Source organism: Strigops habroptila, chromosome 7, assembly GCF_004027225.2.
Source record: "Strigops habroptila isolate Jane chromosome 7, bStrHab1.2.pri, whole genome shotgun sequence".
NCBI lineage: Eukaryota > Metazoa > Chordata > Aves > Psittaciformes > Psittacidae > Strigops > Strigops habroptila.
The window spans coordinates 9878541-9900298 of record NC_044283.2 but is presented as its reverse complement, the minus strand read 5'-3'; the positions used below and the strand labels follow the sequence as shown (position 1 = coordinate 9900298).

The 21758-nt window shown below is 37.1% G+C and overlaps 1 protein-coding gene across 2 annotated transcripts in view; it reads right to left on the bottom strand.

Moving 5' to 3' along the window:
• The window catches only part of HTT (huntingtin), an 81164-nt gene that overhangs the window by 43123 nt on the left and 16283 nt on the right, over positions 1-21758 (bottom strand). The window contains exons 9-27 of one of the 2 annotated variants that reach the window (XM_030491773.1): positions 21129-21333; positions 20200-20247; positions 16866-16946; positions 16083-16444; positions 14177-14300; positions 13764-13882; positions 12714-12825; positions 11159-11299; positions 10322-10480; positions 10117-10214; positions 8437-8576; positions 7507-7570; positions 6986-7086; positions 5372-5518; positions 4191-4311; positions 3903-3979; positions 1856-2007; positions 1234-1436; positions 227-353 (exon numbers count right to left, since the gene is read on the bottom strand). In XM_030491773.1, the coding sequence (XP_030347633.1) occupies positions 227-353; positions 1234-1436; positions 1856-2007; positions 3903-3979; positions 4191-4311; positions 5372-5518; positions 6986-7086; positions 7507-7570; positions 8437-8576; positions 10117-10214; positions 10322-10480; positions 11159-11299; positions 12714-12825; positions 13764-13882; positions 14177-14300; positions 16083-16444; positions 16866-16946; positions 20200-20247; positions 21129-21333 (2581 nt within the window). The remainder of the gene's footprint in view (positions 1-226; positions 354-1233; positions 1437-1855; positions 2008-3902; positions 3980-4190; positions 4312-5371; positions 5519-6985; positions 7087-7506; positions 7571-8436; positions 8577-10116; positions 10215-10321; positions 10481-11158; positions 11300-12713; positions 12826-13763; positions 13883-14176; positions 14301-16082; positions 16445-16865; positions 16947-20199; positions 20248-21128; positions 21334-21758) is intronic. The other variant, XM_030491774.1, reaches the window with a different exon arrangement.

Genomic DNA, 21758 nt, shown 5'->3' with positions numbered 1-21758 from the left:
AGCACAGTTAATTTTAATGACAACCAAAACAGTAAGGAAGCCCCCACCCACAGCTGCCTTTCCTGCAATGCAGTACTGAAAAAGAACTTCTGAGAGTGGGTCTGCCAGCCTTTTGAACCAAAACTTCAGAAAAGCAGTTACTCAGTCTTATTTATTCTCTCTATGCTGTAACCATACCCAGGTGAGGATGGTAGCTGGGAAGGTTAGGAGGAGTAAGTGTGCTTACCCGGACTTGCTTCACCACCCTTTTTAGGGCTCATTGGCACAGAAGCCTGTTCCACAGCCTCCCTCTCTTTTCCCTTCCTCCGAATTGGACTAAGAGAAGGTGGGTTCGTGAGAGAAGGTAATGCTGCCTACGATTAAAAGAAGCTTTATTAATTTTGTATGGACAAGTAGCTTTTCTTCTACACAAGTGTTTTCATCTTTTGTTTAAACTCCCCATTATTTGACTGACAGTTAAAATGTCTCAACTCTCAGGTTCAGGACATGGCTTTCCTGGGTGAAAAGGAAGAAGTTTACTGCTTTCCCTACTTTCCCCTCTCAACTTCAGTGTAGGTCAGTGAGGTGGAATTAAAACTCAATGACTAAAGCTTCTTTTGATTCCAGACAAAAAGCACTGTCCTGGTTTCAGCGGTAGCAGTTATTTTTACTGGCTGAGTTTTAAATCACGACAAGCATCCAAAAATATTCTCACATTTTCAAAATATGAAGAAATTACTAATCTTAATAACACTGCTTTCAGTCACCAGGCAAGTCTCAAAATGTAGGTGCCTCAAAAGAACCTAAACCAAAACAAAAACCCAAAGCCAGAAGTACCTCACAGGAGCTGTTTCAGAAGTCAAGATACTTTGCAGGATATTCAAAAGATAGAAGAGTTATTTTTAGCCCCCAAAGGAGCTCAGTGCATTACAGCCAGCCAACAAAGCTAAAAGTCAATAGATGTTGACTCCATTGACTGTATACGCTCCTCACCAAATTAATGTTTCAAGTGAAGTCAGCAGAACAAAAGATTCATAATTCAAGGTAATATTACAAACACTGCAGACCTAAGGAAAAACATGTTATGTGGAAGAATGATATGCATGTTCTTTTCATGTTATTTGCTTTCCTACCCATAGTGGAGTCATATTATTAAGGTATGAGACGAGATAGTTACCCATATCAACTCTAAAACGAAGAGGTCTTTATCACAACAGTATTTACATCACACAATTTATTCATTTTAATACATACCTTTACTGCTGGGCCAGGAGCAACATCATCCATTACATGTGCACAGATATTAATGACTTTCAGTAGGTGAGAAAAAAGCTGTTCTACTAAAGTAACAAGAGTTCGATCTGCTAGAGCTGGCCAGGGTTCCTCCTGCTTTGCAGCACCTTGGTTTGAATCTTCTTCAGCACTCCAGGGATTCTTTAAGCATTTGGGAGCACTTGCTGCAATAGAAATCACGTTATTTACAGAAAAATAAGATAAAAACCTTGGAATTAAGTATCAGAAAATTTTAGACGCATATATGGTTACCATCTCTATATGAACAGAAATTGAAAGAGAGAGAGCCTGTATTTACAAAACCAGCAGTAGGTGCACAGTTCTAAACAGCAAACAAAGTTAACCCTTGGTACCCAGCCTGTACTAAGGATACTGCATGTTCCCTTTGGCAACTACAGGAAATTTGCAACTTAGAGACAGTATCTTTTCAAACAACCTGGGTGCAAGAAGTTTCTTCTTTTATTTCTTCTGTTCTATCTTGCAAGTATTTTGTTGTGTGAGATCAAAATTGGGTAAGATACAGGCTTTCTGATGCTCATGGTAAAAATATCAGGACAATCCTACTTTCCTAGTTCTACCTTACCTGCAAGCAAGTTTCCAGTCAAAATCAAAGCATCCTGATGTGCAGAGAGGTCCAGTGGGAACCATGCTGACGAAAGGAGAGACAGGACCATGCCGGCCATTCCAATGGTGCAGCCCTTTTGAGCTTCATCTGAAGGACTCGGCTGGGAATCACTGGAAGTTTAATTTTGGAATGTCATGACCTGTTTCTCCCCCATTTTTGTAAGTTTAAAGTCTTAAGAAAACTAACAGTCAAGTTAACTACAGAAACACACTCAACTAGGATTTAAACAAACAATTTACAGCAGAGACCCAACAATATTTTGTCTTCTTAAAGAGCCATTAATATTTTTTTAAATAGCAAATATCAAAGCTGCTAGTGACATCTACTGATGAACTACAGAATTCTGTATTTCACTGCTAACCAGTATGGTCCTGAACTACCTCCAAGTCAAGTCTTCTGCATAGGCAAGTTAGGGATGGAAGACACAAGCTATAGTATTGCAACGTAACAAGATGTTTGTCAGAATACTATATGAATTACACACATCATTTCAAAGCTGTAAGGCTTGCTCGATATTGCTAACTTTCTTTCAGGAAAAGATTTGATGCAACCTCTAAATAAAGGAATTTTTTTTTATTATTATTTAAAAAAAATAATCCTCTAATGTAGTCACTCTGGTCTAATACACCTAGAGCAATCTCAGAAAATAAGTTTACACTAAGTAGAGCTATTATTTTGACAAAGCTACACGGGTAATTACAGTGCCTTCCTTTTTTAATACATATTTTCATACGCAAGTGTTGTTTACTATATACATAAAGTTAAAAACCCATGAATTAATCCATGTTCAGTTGTACACAGTTGGAATGCAACAGTTCAAATATTGACAATTCTTCAGACAAAAAAAGAATTCTGACAAAATTCTCATGCTGTTATCAATGTTATTATATTCTTATTACCCAGAATAATAAACATGTGTCTCATTCCACAAAAATAAAGTTACAATCTAAATTAGTACAAACATGGGCCAAAAATCTGTAAAGAAGGAATTAGAGGAAAGAGCAAAAGCTATGTCACTGCGTCACTGATGAATATTAGATGCATCTTAAAACCAACATTTTTTAGGCTGGATAGCGCAGAAGACGCATTGTTGCAATTCTGCATTGATTTTGTTTTCCAGCTAAGCACGGCTCACATCCTAACCTACTTTGGTTGTTAAAACTGGAGCTATAGCTCACAAAACATCTTTCAGAATGCATATAGAGAGCATGCTACACTTATGGCCAGCAAGGCAAGAAAGGGCATCCTAACAAGAACAGCAGCTGGAGGACAGTTGTTGGGTTTTGGGGTTTTGTTTTGTTTTAAAATAAGATCAAATTTTGCAATAGAGTTTCAGGATACCAGGAGAATAAAATAATAGTAGAAACATGACAACGATGAAAAACATTGACACAAATTATGTTAAATCTATTTAAAAACCAAACAGCTCTGCACATGCACATCTTCAGTAGCTAGTTTTACAGCTTATATGGCTTAGCACATTGATAATCAGAGGCAAGATCAAAGCTTTAGAGTTGCCAACCTTACAGTTACATTCTGAAGAAACCCTTCAGAATCTAAGTATTTTGGGGCTATCATGTATTAAATACATAACACTTAAGTCTTGGCTATCTCATTTGCTGTTCCCATTCAGTGTGCCGAACGAGAACAATTTAAATGCATCTGACACTTTTATAGTTATAAAAGCAATTATGATGCAACTTCCTTTACAACCGTTCTTCAACATAAACATGACATCAAGGTGAAAATGATCATGTTCTAATTTTAAAGAGATGCTACAAGACAATATCCTGAAGATAAACATTCTTTCAAAAGCATGGAAATTTTTCTCCTATTACTTATTTTGACAGATACTGACCGTATGTATCTATCTATGACAGCGGCTGCAGCCAATCCCTGTGATATTTGGTATGGTTCCAGAGATTAAAAAATGCCAACACTTCATATTTTTTAAAGCAACCTGATGTTATACTCTTCTTTATAAAGTTCTTAACTGCTAACATACCCACAGTGCCATCCCACACTCCAGGTGCAGACTGGAAATGTTGTGGAGAGAAGACACAAAGCTTCACAGCAGCCAAACTGAAAAGTTAACACCAAGAATGGAATCAATTTCATCACTGGAAGAGTTAGCAATAACAACAAAGTGTCTTAAGAGTGAGAATTAAATACATTACTATTGCTACTGCCACAGTACCAAAGATGCAGGTACAAATATAGCCAGGAAATAATCAAAAATAAAGCAAGCGAAAAAAAGAAAAAGTCAGCTGCTACAGCAACTAAGAAAACTCACCGTAAGTGCTCTTGTAGTGGATATTGTCAATGCATGGGAAATTGCTGCAATAACCCTTGAAAGATTGTTTTCCATAGTGACATCAGTTGGACTTTGAAGCATGTTGTAACCTCTATATGTTCTGAAATGAAAACATTTAACACACTAAAACATGCACTTAAAAAGAAAAACAGCTCAAGAACTATTATGGTTTAAATTACTATTATTTTATAGACTGCTTATAAAATACAAAATCTGAGAACACTCTAAATACCACCTTATTTTCATATTTTTGCTTCTTTACTAGCAAAAGCAATTTAATTTATAAATCAAATCTTTTATTAGCAAACAGAAACAGTAGACCAACTCTCAATACCTAAGTAGGTGCTCTAGAGATCACCACCAATTCAACATCAGTCTTTGCTTTTGCTCAAATCCATATAACGTTTTTGCATGTTCACAAGCTTTGGATAACTGCTCTAAAAGTACTATTGCTGCAGAAAAACCCAACTATTTTGTATCTGAAATAATATTGTCCACAAAGTTCTATTGTTTCCATACTACAATAGATATATCTTAAGTGACACGATCAAGACCATGTATGGAAAAGGTACATAATGAAAAACTTGTACAATAAGCTGATAGAGGCAAAGAGCCCCCATAAATATATACAACTCATACTATCAGACAAGACATCTAAACAGAAGAGTTTAGGGAAGCGTAGTTGGCAGCAAAAAATACAGCAACACTATCAAAATTAGAATTTATTTTTAAGTTATACAGGCAGCACTGTCTTCTGCAACCACAATCATTGAACAGGATTTGAAGAGTTAGAAACCTGGATCAACGAACATACCTAAAGGATAAAAATGTTCACACAGAATAAGCTTGCAAACCTGCACTTGTGCAATTTAATGGACAAATAAGGGTGACTTCAGGATGAAGAGAAGATAAAAGTTTACCACAGAACAATGACTCCCTACGATCAACGTGTGAGCACATCATTGCTAACTCACACACCAGTCTATTCTTTAAACACGAGTTTGTTTCTGTGGAACCTAAACCTACCACAGATGCTCCTACAGATTGGAAAAAGATTTCATAAGCACATGGATTTGCAGGATTTAACTATGCTTCTAGCCATTACAAATTGAAATTTGGGTCCATGTTCCTTTTAGGGCAAGACAAGACATGTAACATACCTGGTGATGGTGCTCACTGCAAAGTGAGATGGAGGCTGCGTTTCATGCATTAGTAGTTTCAGGTAGACACTACTTTGGTCTCTTGCTACTGCCACAACTGGATCAGCCTGTCCTTGATCGCAGTTATAAAACAGCTTTGGAACAAGCCTTAACGATAATTGTCAAAGAGTATTATTCAGAAATTATTTAATATACAATTTAAAATACATTTAATATACAGTTCAGAAGGGTGCACACACCAATTAGACATCAAATTGTAAATTGTAAAAGCTGCTACTAAAACTGATACTGTATAATTCAGTTTTTAAAAGCAGCTCTTCATTATAATCAAGGAGCACAAATCAGGACAAAAACTGACATATGGTTCTTTAAAAGAACAATCGTTTATAGATACACCTACCTATACACACTGCAATGACCACTTGACTAGAGTATTTCTCTCTCAGTGTTTCCCTATGTCCCCAGATGTTTTCCCCATGGATATCTGTGCCAACTGAAAACTAATTTCTACCTGAAAAGGACAATTTTTCACCATCCGATTTCTATGCAGTGAACCTTAAACATACAACAAGACCCAGTCTTCTTGAAAAACATTTTCAACTTAGACAACAAAAAACTACAGTAGACATTTTTTGTAATTGCACTGCCAGTACTTCCAATGAATGCCCACACTGGATGTTTCTAGGGGCTTCTGCGAGCTTGGAGCAACGTTCTTGGGCAGTTAAGTCTTTTCCAACCTTAACACGTCCTGTCACTAAGTCAGCCTGAAGATATAGAAAAACTCTAACTTGCTACCACTCAGTTAACAAAATAACTCCATTTCAAAATCAAGTCCATGAATAAAAGCAACAAATACTAACTACGATGCAACACTGAATGACTTCTCTACTGAGCTACTTCTGGAATACCAATGCTTTTAAGTGGCAGAATTTTTAAGGTTTTGTTGTCCTTTATTTGTTATTAGTAATGCACAGCAATTAATAATCTGAAAAAAACAGGAAACTCCTCTGACAATAAAATATTCCAGAAATTCAGTATTACATACTCACAACTTCTTTAAACATAAAAATTAAGCCCTTGAATTCACATTAATAAACTACCAACTAATCCTTACTGTTTGGTGCAGCAATTGTAACTGTAGTAGGGTACAGCAAACAGCAGCTTATTAAACAAGATTAGCTACCTTACGATCATCAGTTAGCATGAAAGTTTTAAGCTACACCACTTATAACCATGTGGAAAGTACAATGTTTGGGAGTTTGGACAACTTGGTAGAACTGCAACAGTTTATAAGTCCATCAGCTCCTGTCAGGATACTGCCCGAACCAGTTCGGCATGCAGAAAACGAACTCGAAGTTGAAATTGAAAATGACCCTCAGAATGTAATACAGTTAAATATAACTGCAATGCTAATGAAGAGCCAAGTACAACTGCCTGATGGTTCAGAATGATGCATGTTCTCAGCACCACAAAGCTGCACTTGTCTCCCATCCCTCATTTAAACAAAAATACAAAACCACTAAGGGATTCTTTTAGTTACAGGTACACATTAACACACAACTACCTTTCTAAACTTATTTTTTTTAAAGGAAAGAATAAAAAAGCCATATATACCTCATTAATGAGGCTGCAGCAACATGTCTCACTCTTGGATCTTCATCTCCAAGCAGACATATCACAACATCATTAAGCACTCTCTCCTGAAGTTTTAGTAACTAGAAAATAAGTTTGCATAGTAGAATTCCTTGAACATTTTCATCATTTGACCAGATTGTTAAAAGATAGTTAACAAGTGAGATTTCATCTGTCATTCAAGTCTGTAAGATCATCTTTACCTTAACATTGCCAAATACACCATTTAAATACACAAGTGCCAAAACCTTTTTGAAGTCTAAAAAAACAACACAGCAAAACCACACACACCCCAGAGAACACTAAGATACTTGAATCTTAGTGGTAAAGTATCTTTCCAATTGTAACAAGTCTCAGAGCATGAGCTTTGAGACTCATGTAAGCATAAAACATACTTAAACAACTGTTAGTATTTAGAAACTGATGTTTAGAATGTAAAACATGAAGTGCTGAAATTGCACTTAATCCACACACACAATACACTTACTGAATAATTTACTTACACCAGTATAATGATGAACACCTCTGTGCAAGCTCTCAGTTTTTCCTTCCAAGAAGCTGACTAACCTACAGTAAACCAGAATTTAGGGTACATTAGTTAACATTAAATGTTATTTCTCCCTTCAGTGCTCTGAAGATTCTTTTCATTTTTTTTAAAACACCACTGCAGGGAAACAATAAGAAATAAAACTTTTTGCTACCTTTCGAAAAGTAAGCTATTGCTAAGCTACTACCTGGCTGGTGCAACAGAATTACTTTTCTTTAGTTGAAAAAGGTTATTTACACATTGTGATTGTAATTGTTTTGGGCTTTTCCTCCCTCCTCTTTTACCACCCCACCCCCCCACGGGAAAAATAAGACAGTTTTGAAAAGATGGCAACACATTCCAAACATCACTATTTAGAAAGAGTTCAATTTTGTATGACTAAGGATAACTTGAAGAATTTTCAAGTAAACATATTTTCTCTTTCAGTTTGGAAGAACCTGTAGACAATGAGGGAATGCAAGAAAAGGAAGTAAAGTCATATTCATTTCAGTGTAACAGAAACCAAGCAACAGAAGAGAGCTGACATCAATGGAGAATAACTCAGGGACTTTTTCCTATAAAAAAATATGCACAACTGAACACGAAATCCAAGTGAGTTTTGAGATTACATGGTCTCTCTCCAATCACAAATTTACAGAAGACTTGATAAAGAGACCACTGAACTAGAAACTCTAATACAGTGTTACCAGGATTGGGCTTGGTAGTGAAGTCAACAGTAAATTGACAAAGGAATTCATATATCCCCGAGGCAAATGATTGGTCTCACTTAGTTTTGTGAAACTTGATGATGCTTCAGAAGAAACTGCTCCATTATGCTTCCGGTTTCCCCATACACAACATCTTTGCACTGCAGCTAAAACATCCGTGGAAAAATATGAACACTTACCGAAAATCTACCTCTGCAAGTGTTTCCAGAAGTTCTGTCCTCACTAGCCAGTATGAGCTATTCTTCAGCGTAAGGAGGTCAACAATTAATTGTAAACCTAGTTCACTGTAACTGCTACTGCATAAGCTCATGATGCAATGCTGAAAAGAAAAAACAACTTTCAGCTATATTACAGGGGAGGTTCTCTGAATCAAAGTATGTGAGTGATCAGAAAAGTCTGTTTTATTTAGAACACTAGAAAAAGTTATTGCTTAATTGCTAGGAGACAGTTCCAGAGCCAAGTACTTTGCAAGGCTAGGACAGTAGCTCCATGTGAACTGCTCAAACCTGATGCTGAATTTAAACTCCAGAGAAGAACACAAGCCTTGGAGATCAGAGGAAAATCCTTCAAAGAGTAAAGTCTAACACAGGGCTTAAACATCACAAGCACCATTAATTTTTATCTCTCCAAAAACAGTCTCTCCAAATTTCCACAGAGTATTTTTAGACACCTAGTTCTGATTTCCAAAGTTCTTGAAACAGTCAGACCTCCTCATTTTAATGGCTGTTCAACTATAGGCATAATGTGTGATATTTGGAAAAAGCTGTAGAACTCTACACTGTCATTTTTAGCCACATTAAAAAGTACTTTCTTGTTCAGAGATTAAGAACGCAAAATGCTTTAGAACATTTCTGCTGAAAGGTATGAAGTCAGGCTACATTGCATACTGAGAGAAAGAAAAAGTCAAAATTGACTAGAATAAGTTGCCTGAACCAAACAATTCTAGTTAAGTCTCGCAAAAAGCAGTAATCACAAGTGTAACCATAAATAAATCCACTCTATTTAAACAATAGGATCACTGAACAGAACGTTAAACTTTAACTAACTGGATTTCCTTCCCTCAGCTGCATCACGGATCCCTTCTCTTAGCACATGAAATCATACTTTGCATACAGCAAGTATCTGTATTTTACTAAAAGCTATGCTTTGCCTCACTGATCTCTAAGCTACAATACAGTCAGCCACCCTGTGCCTCTCCCCAGTGAATTAATTTCCCTTGGCCTCCAATTCATCCTTCTTGCTCTACTTCTTTGGAAAATTCCTCCGAGAAAAGTTCACTCCTTCACCCCTCTGCTTTTTCACACAACACCTTCCACGGATTTTGTTACAGAAATAAACTTCACACACTCACAAACTCAGCTCTCATCTCTATTTTAACAATTGCCCAATGGATTTTTTTACCCAGTTTTAAAAAATTGCTTTCCTGAGACTTTCCTCACTTTAAAAAATTATTATTTCAGGAAATAATCATTATTTTCTTGCCATTTCTCACACCTAATTTTTGCTCTCCAAATACAGGATACAACCAGGTGTTATATGCTCACACTTCCCTGTTTAGGCTAGACAGCCTTTCTATCTAATGGACTCGTCCTGTGATGGGTTAACATAACATTACAGCTCACACCAGTACATTTATGAGTAGAAATGTCATGATTATATTGCTACACGATCTAACCAACATAATTTTCCAGCTATTTCCTTCATTTCTGTGCCTGAATTCATGTTGTCTACACTGAAGTTCTTGAGGAAGAAGTAATTTTTTGCTTCATGTTTCTACACCTGAGCATAGCAGGATCCTAGTCAACAAATAACACCCCTGTGATCTGTGGTGGTGCAAATAAATTGTTACTTCTGCTTACCCTCACAGCTGTACAAGCCAGTTTGCATGTAACAGAGGACTCGTCTTTCAGCGTTTTCTGTAACAGAGGTATGCAGTCTACCAAGGAAAAGAGATTTCCTAACAAAGAAAGAATTTAGAGCAATGAAACAAAAGAAAACTTGGGTTACATAAAAAAAACCCCAAAACAAACCAAAACAAAACCCATCCTTAAAACAAATCGTTACCTGTGGAGCTTCTGACATTTATTAGCCATTTTTCCACATCAAAGCGGGATTTAATTAGAATGGAGTTGACGATTGTTCCACACAGAATGGCAGTGGCTCCTCTGATCTGGGGATCTCCGTGGTCAATGTAGTTCAGAATATCTGATACATACTGCTCCTCTAAGAAAATAAGTTATAACTACTTTATTTTAAAAATACTAGTCTTAGACTTAACTGATCCCTAAAAATGTTTCAGTGGAGGCACCAATTCTTGTACAATCAGTATCAGTACATTCACAATATGCCCGGTTTGGTTCTACCCTTGGATGTAACCTACTGATCATTCACACCACCCAGAGCAGTGATCACATATAAAAACATCAGCAGTTTATTTCAATTGTACACAAAAAAGCCTGGGGAAACCTAAGACGAGTTTTGGTTAACACTCCACCTTTGCCATTCTTGGTATCAAACAAGTTGAACACTCCAGGTCCCTGATGATCATATTGTAGCATTCATAAAAATGAACCTAATGACTTAAGAAACCATTTATAAGTTGGCCTGAAATAAATTAGAAGAAACCATTTATAAGATAAACCGCTTCTATATAGCGGTTGTACTAAAATAGCTTCATCTCGTCAGAAGCTGTACAAGCTCATCCGATGAAACTTAATTTTTAGGAAAAGCAAAAATAGTGCTCAGACAGCATGTTCATACCAATTGCTGCAATATTTGGTTGCAAATACTAAACTAAATTTAGAGTTTCCAGGTAGAAACTCTAAATCCAGATAGGTGCTGCCTCACATATTTAAAAACCCAAACACACTGTTAAAATGGAATATGTGAACTGCAACATACCATACTCTTCTCCCATTGCTTCAAGAGGTGTTTTATACAGTTTGCTGAAGAAAGACTCAGGGTGAAGTGCAACGGCTGCTCCAACACAACTTACTGCCAGGGCTTTTACACTGACTCTCACATCTCTATCAGGAACTAAAGCTGGGGAGAAGGAAAAAAAAACCAAACCCGGGGGGTATTTAAAAGCTTCATGACTTGTTTTTAAGTTAATTAATAACTCTGTATGATATAAATAGCTTAGCCTGGATAAAAAAAAATGAAGACAGAGCAAGCAGTTCCAGTTTATCAGAGGCAGCAGTTATATATGGCCTTTTTGTTTTAAAACAAAAAAAAAAACACCAAACCAACCAACCAATACACACACCACCACCTCGCTTCCTTCATCACTAAGAAAACAGCTATTACACTCTCTTTCCAAGAACACTACATTAGCAGAGTACATGAACAAGTAATAGTTTAGAAAAGATGTTTGTTCTTTTTCCCTTAAATGCTCATTTCGGTCATATATCATGACACACACACACATGCCTGTGACATGGACTTCCCAGTGAAAAAAAAATGGAAGCAGCAGTGTATGCCATAAAGGCTTTCTGGAAAATCCCTACTGAAATTTTATTACTATGCTAAAAAGGTAAATATTTCTTCTTTTAAGCCCCAGCTGCCTCCTCCAACAACCACGAACCTTCAAAAAGGTTCTCTTTGACCCATCACACATGAAAAAAACTCATGAAAACCAGCCACACTAACTTGTGCAAATGCTGTAAGATGTAAAAAGCCGAGAAAAGAGTTTAACTCGAGATTTCAGCTAGGTTTTTGAAAACCTGAGATCAATTCTCTGCTTTACCACACCCAAATCATTCAAAATAAAGTTACATTTCCCAAACACAAATTGATACAACAGCACTTCCTCTGAATTCAAAAAAATTAACACAGAATTCAAACACAACAGAGTGATAAAGCTAAAGAAAAATAAGATATCTTTAGTCTTGTTTTTGTTAAAACACACTAGACATTGTAAACAAAATCAATTGTAAAAATATTAGGACAAGTACTTGAAAGAACTATATTCTTCTGAACTTGTTTTAGAAGTTTCTATAGAATGAACTGCGACTCAAAATAGTTTTCTTACTGAGGTATTGATAATTTCACAGTGGGCAAACTGGGCACCCAGTGGTGATAAAAAGAAACACTGATATTAGATTGTCTTCACAGCTTCATACAATCTATAAACCATCATGGCCCCACAGGTTAGGTCTCATAATAATTTACAAATTGTAAATGTAATTAAGCATTTGACTTGCAGGTTAAGTTACTGTACCACTTCTTTAGATGCCCAATGGTTCAAAATGAGATTCCTTGTAAAATGGCATAATTTCAGTGGTTATAGGTTTTCCTGTACTCTGGTGCAATCATTTAAGTCAGGACTGTCACAGAAAACCCCACCTCTGAAATCTCTAATAAAGTGAGATTAAAAACCAGACAGACTAAACTGATCCCATTTCCAACTTTGCACATTGAGATGCACAAGGAACCAATGAGTGGAACAGAAACTTACCTCCTTTCTCCCCAGTAAGTAGAAAAGAGGCCGACAGAAGTCGAACACAGTGCACTAAAGGAGCAGAATCCCCGTCGGTATAGTGACCTATGTCTCCCTTTACCCTGGAGGGCTAGTGAAGGCAAATAACAATTTTTATATAGATAAACATTAATCTTCAATTTAAATAAAATATTAAGCACAACAAGATTTGGAAATACAACCTTTATACATTTGGGGGTGTAATACAAAAATGTGTTTAATACATATTCAAAAAAGGCCTTCAAACATAATGTTTTTTTGAAGTTTGGATCAAGTATCAGAATTGGTTTAACTTAATCACAGAAACAACAATAATTCTGTAAATTTGCTGAATTACCTAGATGTGCTGTTTGCATCTGAAGGAGTCTCATAAACCACTTTTTGGTGACAAAAAGTAATCTTTGGAAACTTCGTACAAGAAGCGATTAATTCCCAAGTTGTTTCCTAAGAAAGCCGACAACCTTCTGTGGTTTCACATTTAGAGTTCCCCAGCAGCCCAGGCTAACTCTGCCTGCCACAAATGAAACTCCTTGGGCCCCAGCTCATAACAAGGTCCAAAGCTCAAGTCAGAAAACCACAAGAGGAAATCAGTAACCTGTAGTTAGAATGGTATGAGCCTCTCCACAGAAAGAGAGGCTCAGAGAATGAGACATCATAACTTCTGAGGAGATCAATAAGTTCCCTACACAGCTAGCAGCCAGCACAAAGGTATTCCAGATGATAAAGTATCAGTGTACTCTACTAATGTACACACAAAAGGGGTTTGTGTTCTCAGGAGTTTGTGTTCTGTTATGGCTTTGTTTGTGATTGCATTCAAGGTATCACTTGTGTATTCACCTTATGCCACACGAAATTCAGGCTGTAACTCAGATTTACTATTCAAACTTAGTTATATTGACCTATAACGAAGTACCCCATGCACACAGGCTACCCACATTTACCACTAGTTTACATGAGCATAACTGTCATATCTTTTTTTAAACTTAGTTGTTTAAGACTTTAAAGCAGGCCACTGCGACTACTTCTCACCTTATTTTCGTGATCACCAGGATCTGCTGCATCTTCTTTGGGTGGAAATCTATCTACACTGCTATCAGAAGGCTGCCTACTATGGCTTGTGGTTTTCAACAGGTGAGGCTGTTGAAGAGCTTTAGAAAAAGGCAATCCATGAAATACCATTTCAGATGCAAATTAAAAGCACTTTAATTTAAACTAATTACACAAACATGAAAAATAAATTAGCAGTGATCAAAACAAGCAATTCCTTAGAAGTGCTGAAATATATTTCTTATTTTACATTTCAATCCAGTTATGTTTTTCACATCCATTACATGAGTCCTCATTCCCCTGGAAGTCAGGCAGCAGATGCACCTGTAACACCTGCCTTAAACGTGTCACTAGTTCTGTGTCTGCCTGCCCCCAACCCCAATTTATCAACATACCAATAGAAGAGTTTCTGAAAGACTCTGATGAATCATCTTGGAGAATATTTGCAGCTTCATCTTCCTCATCCTGCAGCTGCCCAATTTGCATTCCAGAATACTGTCCTTCAGCACCCTCCAAAACCTACACGATATGAAGACAAGACTTAAAATAGCTCAACACACAACACCAAATCTCAAACATGCAGTGTTAGTCATCTAGAAATAATCTGAAAGCAACTATGAGCCTGATAAACATTAGTGTACAGCTGCGTGCAGGCCATAATGCAGTTCTACTCCTCCTCCTCCAGCACTGGGGCTATTTGAGGCCACAGTTACATCTGAGAGCCTCCCACTTGCGCCATGAGCTTGGATATTAACAGGAAGAAAGTCACAGCACTTGCTTCCCCTGCAGCTCTCCTTGCTCCCTTATCCCAAACACAACTGTCCCTCTATCTCAGCAGTTACAAATCACAACCAACACCTTTACTGTCACAAATCAAACTTGTCCCTTGCTGTCGAATTCTCCCATAACCTCACTTGTCCTGGATATGTAAAGTCAAACTGAGAACGCACTGTGTAGGACAAAACAGGAATAGTAAATTCAAATGTATTTTAATTCCTTCACTCTGAACCAGACTACTAAAATGGGCACTTCTAGCAGACCGTTTGACCCTTGGTACCAATGCAGTATACAGGCAGTAGGCATATGGAAAAATAAGCATAAAAGACAATTTAATAGTAAGAGATTAAGAAAAAAACTTTTAAATTTATTGGAAGACGAGATACTTCTTCAGTTACTCTTTGACTTTATAAGCACCTGGAAATTGTTCCTTAAAAAGCCTCTGTGTGTGTAATTGGGACAACCACTTAATCTGTCAATTACAAAAATAATGTTACTTGTAATTACTGCTTGCAAGCAGTATGTACACTGACATCTGCAACAATCTGACAAGAATTTGTGTCAATAAACACAACTTGTCAATAGATGCCTGCTCACTTTAGCCTCTGCACTGCCTACATTTAATTCAGAGACAGAGCAATCTTCATTACCCCTTTGGTTCTTAACTCCTCACACTTGCAGGAGTATTTGCCTAACATAATTGTAAATTTGCCATTTTTTGTAGTGGTAAGAGATTATTACTCTTCCAAACTATCAGCAAACTTAAGTCAAAATCCTGATAAATTTTGAAAAACAGAACTTAAGAAATTCTAAGTATTCCCCTTTTTTTATATTTTCTGCTCTTGCTCCCAGGAATTTCAGTTTTGCTGGTTTTCTTATAACCTCATACTTGCCTGAGAGAAATTTCTTTAAATACCTATACTGTATGCACATTTCAGGTGTTTATTAGATATGTAACTGCTACATGAGTAAATCATGCAGTATTTGCTCAGTATAGGAGAAATCATTACGATGGAATACAAAGGAAAAAGAAAAATGAGTTGTACTGCCAAATGAAAAAGCATAGGCAGGAGACAATGTGAAGCATTAGGTTCCAAAAATATTCCTCTATCATTCCAAATAGACTGTTCACCCTTTAACACTTCCGTTAGTCCTCCTGCACCAAAGCAATTATTAATATATCTATCCAAAATGAAGGATAGGCTACTAAGAGGATATATTTATGTCAAGCCTTTGAGACTGACATTCCTCCAGTGAGTGGTCATCTCTTAATGCCCTCATATGACCTACCCAGTGAACACACTGATTACAGCTTTGTAGTTTTTAAGTGAAAGTGTTAAAAGGAGGTCAAGCTCTCCAATAGAGGTGTGAGCTGCTGACCTTTCCATCGTTACTAGCTGAAGATGGAAAAGTAGAAGACGAGTAAGTAGACGAATCCAAATCTGGGCCCTCCATGGAAGAGCTCTGAGACATGTCGAGCCCCTCAGTAGAAGGGGATCCCCCCTCTGCCCGTTGCACACTTACAATTTCAGAACTGTCCGAAGGGGTTACAGCAGAGTCTGGACCTTCTGTAGTAGTCTGAGAGCTATCACTAACTGGTGAGGAAGCTTGTGTACCATCATTCAGGTCCATAGTGGGATCTGACTGGACAGCACTGATCTGGCTGGAGCTTCGACTAAGCACATCATCTTCTTCTCCTTCAGTAGCTGTACTTGTCAAATCACAGCTTGACAGGTCTACAGAGTCTGACTGCAATGTATGTTGGGAACGTGGCTGCTCAGTAATGATATCATGTCCAGCAGGATCAGCTGAACTCCCTACTGACCCAGCTGTTGATACACCTGATGAAGAAGCTAGTTCACTGGTTATCTCACCCTTCACAGAAGCTGCAAAACACAGACATTTATGAGTCGATAAAGTGTTTAAACTTGTGTTTCAGTCAATATGGACATCACGCACTAAGCCATATATTAAACTAGGCTAAAGAAAGCGTATAACTAAACAGTTAAACTACAGGTAGGGAAATAAACATCTGTAAAATACCATTCCAGCTATACCAGCAGCTCAATAGGACAGCCTGTTCATTAAAAAAAAAAAACCCAAAACCCAGGCAGTCAACTTCATTAGGTAAATTATAAGTTTTATACCCAGGAGTATTTATGGTTTCAGTTTTGCTAGCCTATCTTTTGAGTGTATGTCCACTTCCCAGTTACCGTTAACACACCACTTTTATATTTTAGATAAAGCAATAAAACAATGGATTTGTAATGTAACACAGGCTGATTGCACTGCTGGAAAGCCAGCTACCTGCAAATGATGCAGCGCTGACATCTGATCGGGTTTCAGGATCATCTTCCAAGCCTTCTTCTTCACCAAGAAGTATTTTACCTGAGAAGCAATGTAAGAAAACCCTTTAGCATTCCAAAATGACAACATGAAATGCTGAACAGCTGAAGTCAGTTAGATGTGAAATCTTTTTTTTAAAAAATTACCCAAATAATTTTTCAAATCTATGACAGGCAACTGATGGAAAAGAGAAAAGAATGAAGAAAGTGAATATCCAGTCCCTCATCATCTGATCCGGAGAAAAAACAGACAGCCGTGACATGGAAACACAGTTAAGTAATTTTATTTAACAGTATAACCATTCAGGAAACTCCCTATGACCTTATTTATTCTAGTTTATTTTTGTTGACTATATGTCCCATGTCAACTATGTCCCATTACTAAGGGCTGGATACCTGGCAACTGGATGTCTGCCCTCAACTCAAAAGAGAATTAAAGCACCACAAGTAATAGAACACATAACCTCTTCCTCCTTCAGGCTATGAAAATTATCAAAAGCTACTTGCAGTCTGGGGCTTGGAACTCCAATGATAACAGAATGGAAAATGCCTAGGGGGAAGAGCAGCACAGACCAGAAGCACAAGACAGCGTAACTGGGACAGGGTGATGAACCATGGACAACAGCCAGGGACTAATAAGGCAAAAATCTTCAGAGAGGCTTTTGCCATAAGAAAAATGAGAACCACTTATAACCTAACACAATGATCACAGAATTCTCTTACAGAATAGTATCCATATTTTAAATAGAGGCAGTGGAAAGAGAAAGATATCTGTAGATGCACACTGCCTGGGAGCAACTAAGGACACAACTGCACGGAAAGGTCTGTAAATGGGACAGGACACAGAGTGCAGAGGGAGCTACGGAGCCCATCCTTCTGGATCTCACACATCACTTGCTGAGACATTAGGATTCATAACAACCGCTTTGAATTAAGCCTGTTTTGCCATTTAGAATGGGCTTCGCTGGTAGTCTAAGATTCACCATGCAAAATGCTAATGTTTCAATAACTCCAGGTGAATTCTTTTGCATCTAATTTAAGTTACCAGGGGGTAAAAAGCATTAACAGATTTTTCTATTAATGTCTCTCTCACAACTGCTTTCATACATAGCAGTAACACTGTAGAACTGTCTTGCTCCAAAAAGTGTATTTTATACTATTCAAACCTGTAAGGCATAAAAGTAACTACAACATGACCATGTATGCTCTAAGTAAAATAACAGCAATTGAGAGCTACACACTCCTACCAAAGAATGAGTAAAATCCTGATTAGAGTTCCGAACTAAAAACATGATAGATAGCAAAATTTTCACTATTCTTTCTCATATTTACATCCATCTCACTGAAATAAACCAGGATACTCTTCTGCTTTCCACAGCTGATCACCTTTAAAAGTAAGTGAAAGAGGAAGGACTTTAAAAACCACTTGTTAGGCACATTAGGCTTTGCATGTTTATGAATATATAACCAAGCTGATGATATTCCCCACTATTTGGAAAAAAAAACCCCAAAACCCAACAGTTAAGATGCAGAACACAGACTTTCATTTCAAAATGACTTTTCAGCCTTTTTTGCAAATAATTTTCTGAAGCTGAAACATAAAACAAACCAGCATAGGTCAGTTGCTCAAAACTAAAGTTGGTCTGAAGCAGTAAGTCTCAAAAGACATGGAATATCTGAGTTCTTATGTTAGGGTCACAGATTTCTGTAGATCAGCCTCACTTCACACCCACATACACAAAGGTGTGTTACAGAAGTTTCACCCACAGCCAACAGCAGAAGCCTGCTACTCTGTATGTAGTAGGCTGCAACACAACGTCAAATAGGAACTGGGAATAGGCTTGATTTTTCCCTCCTTTCTACAATGGAGCAGCAGGAAATGAATAATTCATAATTTGAAATTCAACCTGTACAAAGCACAAGATCGTGAACGCATTTCTTCAAACTCATTTATGCCATTATTTTAGACCACAAATCTTCATACAATGATCTCGCGAAAGGAAAGAAGCTGATGACTCACACGTTTTCCCACTGAATGAAGAAAAGGTTAATGCTTCAACAAGTACTTTAATCGAATTTACATTATTAACACTTCAAAGTTCCACTGAAGACTACTAATGATTCAAAATAACAAGATGATGATTTACAATTTTCCATTTCAAAGCGTTATGTGTCATTATTGTGATCTGTTGCATTCTGTCTCACCTTTGGATATTGCAGCAATATATACTTTCAAAACACCCTTTCCTTCACACTATTGTTTCTACACTAGAAATTATCACTGCATTCATAAGCACTATTTCATTGAGCTCTAACCACTATCTCACATTTAGGTATATTCTTTAAGCATTATGAGATTCCTTGCACACTAAGATGGGAGGAGGTATGCGGAAAGAGTGTAATCTAGTTGCTGTAATGGGCCTTAAAGTTTGTGTAGTCTTATTTAGTCTTATTTTTCCCCCTAAGTTTTTCTTTTCAGTGTTGCACATCTCTGCTTACTATGCTTGCAGTAACTGCACTACACTCATATATAGTTCCACTGCAGTAGCAAAATCTTGCTCACCTAAAACAGACAATGAAACTGTCATACAGCTCTACATAGAGCAATTCTAGCACTGATATGACTGGTTTTAAGCAAAGTGTAAACGTATAACTAGATATTCAATAGAATTTGTACACAAACTGGGAAAAGAATCCTTCAGAGCAAACTATCATTTTAAATCCTGCAAAGTTAATTACCTATTGAAAGAAATGAAAATATCCACAGCAAGACACAAATAGTATAAAATTCATCAGAGAGAACAGCAAGAGAAATAAAAAAGCATCATATCAAAGCATGCAAACATACACATGCATTAAAGAAGTAAAAAAACAGGCCTAACCAAACCAGGAAGGTTATCTATTTTGTGAGTTACATTAAATGTTAAATATTACCATCAAAAGGAAGAATGCCCTGTTCAGAGATTATTTTTAGATGTGCTCTTTAAAAGTGAATATTGATGCAATTTTCATCACCAGAATTTTGCCAGGGAACTACAGCAGGAAAAAAAAAAAATAAAAATCATACTGCTTTGAATAATTTTAGAACGTCTTGATTGCAGACGTTGTATCAGAAATCACGAGAAAAATTTACACTGATTTAGGCTCAGTTGATAACACGAAGGCAATTGTGAATGAAGACCAAAGTTCAGCAAGACAATGAAGTGGGGAGGGGGAAGAAAACAAACCCGAAAAACCCCGGAAAAAAAAAAATCAGAAAGGAATGCAATTAAAGATTTGGTTTTGAAAATAATCACCTTTAGGCTTTCTCGCAAGAACAGGGCTGCATGAAGACCCCCCTCCAGCTGCAAATCACAGAAAGTAACACATCAGGGCAAAGATAGAGCTGCTGAAATCATGAAGGAATTCTAATAGCCACAAATGGGAAGGAAAAAACAAAACCAAAACCAAGCCCCAAAGCCAGGAAGAAACAGCAAACTTGCTGCTTTTGAAAGTCCAAGCTTTTTTGATCAGTCACCATCAAATGACTTCTTATTTTTCTATGCCACTTGTGCAAAGTTTGCTTTGTAAAAAATATGCTTTAAATTCCACTCCTATGATTGCTTTCGGCTAATGAATTACCTTCTAATAGCAGCAATACTAGAAAGATCCATTAAGTCAGTAAAGGAGTCCTTACAGAAACCCAATCAGAGATTGATTCTTTTGAAACAGGTCAGTAGCAGTTAAGAGACAATTTTAATAACATGCATTTCACAGACAAGAACACTGACAGCTGATTTTAGCAGTTATGGGTAAACTTAAGTCATGCTTTAATTTCATGCTGGTTTTGGTATTCAGCAAGAAGCTCTCAGTTAATATAAAGTCTGATTAGATCAGCTTTTTATGAATCACAGTTGTCAGCTGCTTGGTGAGAACATTAATTTTGTGAGGCAAAAAAAAATAAATCTGTCATCACAGTTAACTTGTTCTGTTGAACCAAAAAACCCCATCAACGTGAACTGTACAAAATACTCTGCAGTTTGTCATAACTCAATGGATGCATACCCATTTAAAGGATGGATGGCAAAAATCTAACTGTACCTGTGGGGCAAAGGAGGTGGGGGAAGGTCATGCATAACTTATACATTTCATTTTATTCTTCATACTTTTGGCTAACACTGAGAAACAGAGCTGGTGGTGTATGTATACCTCCTTTTACTTGAATTACCAGGAAAATATAGCTTACCTATAAGTTCCACTATGCTCCCACTGCGGCTCCTGCTGGCAGATTCATCTTTGGATACACTGACCTGTGCAATGCCCCCTGAAGCAGTCAGGGCGTGGAGAAGTTCAGGTGGTGGCGTTCTAAAGAGCTGTTGTAATAATTCTAAAGCTCCAGTCACAACATTATGGTCCTGATGCTGGGTGTAATGCAGAGTCAATTCATAAACCTAAAAGCCAGCAAAGTACTGGAGTGACTCTCTATGAAGACACAACACACTACATTTCTTCTCATATACCACATTAAATTTTAGTGGTGCATTAAAAATGACTGATGTTTCCTACATCTAATCTTCACCACATCCTTCCAAGGAGAATATTTCAATTAATTGTAGGCATTTAACTGCCTTTTTGGTAGAAGTCTGTTGTTTCTGTTTATTTTATAGAAGGAGGAATTACATCAAAGAACACCATAATGATTATGAAGTTCTTTAGATATTTTAAAGATACAAAGTATTTAGATACTTTGGGAGCACCTAAAAAGCACTGCTGCATTTTCTCTGGGATTTCTGGTCTTTATTCATCAATAATTCCAGTCACTAGACCAACCATCATTTACCAAGATGAACAGGAATTTAAGAATTCAGAATTCCTC